The sequence below is a fragment of the Myotis davidii genome, unplaced genomic scaffold, assembly GCF_000327345.1.
Source record: "Myotis davidii unplaced genomic scaffold, ASM32734v1 scaffold401, whole genome shotgun sequence".
Classification (NCBI taxonomy): Eukaryota; Metazoa; Chordata; class Mammalia; order Chiroptera; family Vespertilionidae; genus Myotis; species Myotis davidii.
The window spans coordinates 360,752-367,724 of NW_006291020.1; the positions used below are offsets into that span (position 1 = coordinate 360,752).

At 48.1% G+C, this 6,973-nt stretch overlaps 1 protein-coding gene across 1 annotated transcript in view; it reads left to right on the top strand.

Annotated features, from left to right (window-relative positions):
- Window positions 1-6,973, top strand: part of LIX1L (limb and CNS expressed 1 like) — a 24,723-nt gene that overhangs the window by 1,468 nt on the left and 16,282 nt on the right. Inside the window, exon 2 of the mRNA XM_006764156.2 lies at window positions 5-36. Coding sequence (XP_006764219.2) covers window positions 5-36 — 32 coding nt within the window. The remainder of the gene's footprint in view (window positions 1-4; window positions 37-6,973) is intronic.

Below are 6,973 nucleotides of genomic sequence, written 5' to 3' on the forward strand. Positions count from 1 at the left end.
GGAGCTTTGCCAAGCACACGCAGGGCTATGGCCGAGGTGAGTGTGCGGGTCTGGCCTCCTGCGGGACATCCTCTGCACGGGAGCCTCGCTCCCACAGCCCTCTGGATCGCCTTCCTGGCGCAGAGCCTCATTTCCTTTTGGGGAGTTTCCTTCTGCGCTGCACGCTCACACACACACACACACACACACACACACACTCATACACACCCCTCCCCTTCATTGAGTTACTACTATATTCTCAGGGACCACCCCCCCCTCCCCTTGTACAGATAAAACCCTCTTTTCTTCCCAGCCTTTTCTCCTTGTGAAATGGAATTCCTTCTGTAGCGCAATGCCTTCCCATCTCTCTGCCTTCCAGGACGGGTCCCCATTGTGTGGGATCCCATCCTTTATCTCAGACCCCAGACGTTTCTCACCCATGGGCTCCCTGTAAACTTACTCGGTCTCCCTGGCTTCTGAACTCTTTTCTCATTGTCACTCTAAAATGTCCAGTGCAACTTGGCATTTGCTGGGGAATTCCGTGGTGCCTCCACAAGTTGCCTGTAGTAACTGTGCTCTTAAATCTGGGGCCATCCCATCGGGCTCACAGCAGCTTTCTGGGACTTAGAACCTCGTTTTCTTGTCTTTTTTAGTCTGAAGCCTCTCAGCTCCGGCCTATCTGTCTGGCTCTGTCTTCCTGGCTTTTGCCCAGGAACTCGGGATAAATCCCAGGCCGTGGCTCTTTCGATGTTAAATTCTGTGGACGTGAGCCAGGCAGAAATCCGAGTTCCACTGGAAATCTTCACCTTAAAGATGCCTACTTTCTCCTAGGGCTGCTGAGAAGGGGAAGGGGAAAGTTTTCTTTGTTGTTTTGGTCAGCCAGCGCAGAACTTCCTGAGCTGCAGCTCCAGATTGATAGTGTAACAAGGAATACATGGTGAGGGTGTGGGATACAGAATTTAGGTCTGGAATTTCTGAGACATCACTTCTCCCTGGCTGGTCAGCGCCTGTCGGACATGGAATGACTAAATCTGTAACTTTCTAGTTTAATAATAACGCAGAGAACGGTAGCGGGGCTTTCTCTACAGACAGTGATGAGGTTGCTTCTCTCCCAAAGAAAGTGTAATGAAAAGGGTACCTACAGGGTTTGGGGTCAGGCAGATCTGGATTAAATCCCAGATTAAATCTCTTGCCACTATGTCTTTGGGGAAGTGACTTCACTTCACTGAGCTGCCGTTTCCTCCAGGGCTAATTATGTGGATTAAATGAGATACTGCTCCTAACACGTAATGGTACTTAAAAATGATGTGTATTATCTCAAAACGTATTGGTTCATATTTCCTTGGGAAGGACACATCTCATTTCCTCCCACTCTTAAAGCCTGACAGTGTAGCCCGACCAGCTTGGCTCAGTGGTTGAGCACCAACCTGTGAACCAGGAGGTCAGGGTTCAGTTCCGGTCAGCACATGCGCAGGTAGCAGTTTCTCTCATCACTGATGTTTCTATCTCTCTCCCTCTCCCTTCCTCTTTGAAATCAATAAAAGTATATTTTTTAAGAAAACGAAATCCTGACAGGGTATACCTAAAGATTCCTAGGAAAACATTTTTAAATCCACTTTGTTAGATGTGCCTAATGATATTTACCACCAGTTTCCCTTTGTTCTTCAACATTTTGTTTTTGTGGTTTTTTAAAAATATATTTTATTGATTTTTTACATAGATGAAGGGAGAGGGATAGAGAGTTAGAAACATCGATGAGAGAGAAACATCCATCAGCTGCCTCCTGCACACCCCCCACTGGGGATGTGCCCACAACCAAGGTACATGCCCTTGACCTGAATCGAACCTGGGACCCTTGAGTCCGCAGGCCGAGGCTCTATCCACTGAGCCAAACCGGTTAGGGCTGTTCTTCAACATTTTGAATTTCTACCATGGGGCAGGCACTCTGCTAGGTGCTGGGAATACAAATGCATGTCATTCTGAAATTCATCAGGAGGGAATGGAGCTGTTCTTCTTGCTTAAGGCCTACCCGAAGCAGGCCCACAGGATGGAACCCCCACCAGCTCTTGTCCTGCTGCTTCAGGTCTCTAAGATGAGACCAAGGGAGGGTCTGCCCCTGACACAGGAGCAGCCAGGCTCCCTCCCTCTCCATCTCGATCCTTCCTCTTGGAAACTTCCAGGCGTTTACTAACATTGTAGAGGGTGCGTCCTTTTGCTTGTCTGTGCTACCTGGGAGCCTCTGACTTGGCTAAACTGAGTGTCCTGTGAAAACTTTTCCATTTCTTAGGAAGGGGGAGGGACCAAGGGGCTGGGGCTGACAGAGAGCAGTCAGGCAGGCTGTGGATGCTGCAGCAATCCTCGCTTCCAGCCTCCCGCCTCCCACCGCGCTCCTCATTATTTCTGAGTTTCTCATTTCCAGTCTGGGTGTCCGGCCAGTACTTGGGGAGAGTTTGGCAGATAGTTCAGCTTCAGGCGAGTAGACTCTCAGCCGGTTTGGCTCCGAAGTCCTTCACCACATGGAATCACTTACTCGGCTCCGATTAATAGGCAAAGCTGCCCTTGGCATGTACCCCTATACCCTTGTGACTGGTGGCATGGCATTTGGGGGCTGGCTCTAGTCCCCTGAATAGAATTTACCTTGGTCTTTGCCCAGACCGCTTCCTGACCGAATCGACCGAATCATCTTCCATTCATGTCCTTCATCACCTTCTGGCTGCTCCCAATCACCTTTTCCAGTCATGGTCTTCGGCTTTATCCTCACTCGGGTAGGACCTCAGCACTTATACAAGACAAACCAAACTCTTCTGTTATTGCACCTGTTTGTCTATATTCCCCTCACCGCCAAATCCCTCCCCAAGATACCCACATAGCTCCACATGCTGTAGGATCTTTTCTTTTTTAATATATATTTTTTATTAATTTCAGAGAGGAAGGGAGAGGGAGAGAGAGAGAAACATCAATGATGAGAGAGAATCATTGATCGGCTGCCTCCTGCACACCCCTTACTGAGGATCGAGCCCCACAACCCAAGGCATGTGCCCTGCAGCAGAATCGAACCCGAGACCCTCCAAGTCGATAGGCCGACGCTCTATCCACTGAACCAAACCAGCAAGGGCTGCTGTAGGATCTCAATTTGTAGTGCATAGGACTTGGAATCAGAGAACCTGGCCCTCTTAAATAGTGGCTGTGTGATCTTGGATAAATTATTTAATCTCTCTAGGCCTCATCTGTTCCAGTCACTCATCTAACAAATATTTATTGATAACTAATTAGATGCAGTGGTGAACAAGACAGATACTCAGTCCCTATCTTCATGGAGCTCAAAGTCCACTTTGCAGAGCATGTGTGAGGATTAATGGTGAGATAAAGCAGATAGCACAATAGAGAATTGGCTTTGGAGGCAAACAAACCTTGCTTCTAAATCCTGGTTTGGCCCCCGTGGCCTGATTTTCAGCTTGTTCACTTTTTATAAAATGGATATTACAATACTTGTCTTGATTAAATGAGGTAATGGCCCTGGCCGGGTAGCTCAGTAGGTTAGAGCATCGTCCTGCTATGCTAAGGTTTCAAGTTTGATTCCTGGTGAATGTAAGGTGTGCAACACCTAGTACTCAATGCGTGGCTGCTGTTGTTATGCATTTGGAAGTGCTTTGAAGACTGTGCATATGACGGGTACGTTAGCATTACCATGCCCTTTGCCCCCCTTTTCCCACATGGAATACGTATAGTTTCCTTCTAATGTTTGACAGCGGGCAATCTCTAAACTGGCATGATTGACTGAATGGCTTTCCTTGCTAGGCAACCTCTGCATTGCTCTCTCCAAACCTATTTTTAAAAAATTATTGTTCTCCCTTTATATCCCAGTATGGTTATATGATTGAAATTCGCCCCAGCTTTCTACTAGGTTGAACAAGTGAATCTTGCATGGTATTTTCTATTTAGTTGTTTCTTTCCCTCAGAGTCCAGACAGCTTCTTAGCCTATAAGTGACCAGGGAGTTAAATTGATTGGTTGAATATTTCCAATTTTTGGAATGTTGGATTAGACCCAGTATCAGTTTTCTTGCTCTAACAAATTATCCCAAAATTGGTAGTTTAAAACAACAGAAATGTACTCCCTCACAGTTCTGGAGACCAGAAGTCCAAAATCAGTACCATTGGGCCAACATCACGGCGTCAGCAGGTCTGTGCTCCCCCCAGAGAGGCGCCAGTGGACCCTCGGTCTCTCTGTCTCTGCTATCTGCTGGTGGCTAACAGCATCCCCTGGCCTGTGACTGCATCACCCCCATCTCGCCTCCAGGCCTTCACTGCCTTTTCCTCTCCTGTGCTTCATCAAATACCCTTCCCTAAGGACGTTTGTGGTCGTACTTAGAGCCAACCCAGATCATCTCCCCATCTTGAGGTCATTAACTTCATCACACCTACGAAGTCTTTGTCACACGAGGTAACCTGCACAGGCTGCCAGGATTAGGACGTGGACCTGTGGCAGGGGCATCATTCAGCCGACCACAGCCCCCTCCCGGCGTCACTGTCACTTTGCAGTCCCTTCCTTCCAAAGGGTCTGTGCACTGTGGCCCGTTCAGGGCAACCCTGCAGGCGGAAATAGGAAATAGCAGGTCAAATACTGCTCACCGGCTTCCCTGTCTCCATAGCAACGTGAGTTCAGTCAGGCCAGCCTAGTCCTGCCCTCCTTGATCAGGAAGCACCTTCTCACTCACCTTTCAATGTCATTATCTATTTATCCATGCTTCCCCCCACCCCAGAATTATATTTATTTTATTATATAAATTTTTTACGGTCGTTTCCTGTGTTGTTTTAATGTTTTTACTCTGGCGGATGTGCAATCTCAACCTCTCATTCCACTTAGACATTCACATAATATTTTATCTCCTAAAGCAAACCCCAAATTTCTCTCTTTTGTTGCTATTTCACATGATGGAACAAGTAGTGAAATATTCCTGTATCTTGGTCTTTCTCCTCCCTTTCAGCTCAGCATCCATCCGTGCCTTCCAAAAAGCAAGTGTAGCTGTCGGCTGGGCAGGTCTCAGTCATTGCTACCTCTTCCCCCATCTCACCGTTCTTTAACCGTTCTTACGCAAACCATTATTATATCCATGGTTACTCACTGAAAACCTTATAAAACTATGAGCAACACCCCCAACACACACACACATAAATACTGATATGTGCACACACATAATTTTCCCATCGTTTTAGGGGGATTTTGAACCCCCATAAAGCTTAACCATGAACTGCGCCTTAGCCGTTGGGTTAAGACCCCCAAATTGAAAAACACTGGCATCAGGATGTCTACATTCATGCCCCCAGCGCTGCCACAGCTGTGTGAGCTGGAGCCGGACACTTACCCGGCCTCAGCCTGAGTTGGACTAGATCACCTCTAAAATCCCTTCAGCTCTAAAAATCAGTGAGTCTATGAGCATTTTCAAATGCAGATCACAGTTAATTGCTTTTTTTTCCTGAGCACTTGCCCAATTTCCCATTTCATATTCCCATTTCTGAAACAAGGCTCCCTATTTCCTTTGGCTTTGAGTTATCATTGAAAAAATAGCCCTGTGCTCTGTGCCAAGAGGGGTTTAACTGGCTAGGAGATGGACACTTGCTTTCTGACCGGACCTGCCCCATCCTCGCGCTCTCCTCTCCTTCCTTTATCCGCACTCTCCCCGCGGATTGCGCGTAAGGAGAGCTGACATGCAGCCCATTGTGTTAAATTGTCTCAAAGAGGGAACTGGGCCTGAAAAGATCTCAGTGGAGAGAACAAAGACGGCTAAGCTTTCTGGGCAGCAGTGACCTTTGAAGAGGCCCTGCCAAAACGCAGGGTGGGAACGAGTTTCCTTTCCGTGCTGTCTTTCAATGGAAGAATGCGCATTCTGAAAGGCCGGTTAAATATCGGGAATTAGAAAAGAGCTGATGCTGCTTTTCAGACTCTGGCTGGTGCACGGAGTGCTTGCTTCCGTTGTAGAGCAGGTGAGGTAACAGTTGCCATTGGCCACTAGATTGTTAACGCCTTGCTGGCAGGGAATGTATGTTGTTTATATTCGCATCCCTAATGCCTAAAATAGAGCGATGCACCTGTCACATGCTCAAGTGTTTGCTTAATGTGTGTGTGGCAGCCATGAAAATGTGCTCGTCACACCCTGACCAGTAGCTCAGTTTGTTATAGCATCATCCTGCTCCACCAAGGTTGTGGGTTCAATCCCCGGTCAGGGCACATACAAGAATCAACCAATGAATGCATGAACAAATCAATCTCTCTCTCTCTCTCTCTCTCTCTCTCTCTCTCTCGTCAGTAAAAATTTTTAAAAGGAAAGAAAATTCCCTGTCCATGTCCCCTGCTGCAGGGAGCATAATTGACTGACAGCCTTACCCTGCTGTGCCCTCTAGGTCCATCACCACATTTGCACTGAGTCTACATATCCTGGAGGCAGTTCCCAGCCAGGGACTGAGCGCAGCAGGGGTACTAACTCAGGCGTGGCCTAGTGAGATGTGGGAGTCCTTTGGCATGAAGACTTCCCACTGGCCTGGCCAAACCTTTCTTAGAACTGTGCTGCAATCTCTCATCTCCAAACCTCCTTCCTTCCCCCTCTCCTTCCACAGGTGTCAGACCTTCAGCATGGTCTAAATGTTCTCCCTTCTCTCACTTCCTCCCCAATACATGTCCTGCATGTCTATCTGTCTTGCTGTCTTCTTAGCAGACCTAAACTAACACAGTTCCATATAACAAAAGCCTAATATGCTAAGTGTCTGACTGTTCGACCATTCGACCAGTCGCTATGACGTGCACTAACCACCAGGGGGCAGACGCTTCAACCGGTAGGTTAGCTTGCTGCTGGGGTCTGGCCGATCAGGACTGGGAAAGACGGGCTGGGCATGCGCTGGAGCACTCCTGCAGTCCCTCCCTGGCCCTGATCTTGCACTGGTGGGGTCCCTCGGCCTGGCCTGTGCCCTCTCGCAATCTGGAACCCCTCGGGGTATGTC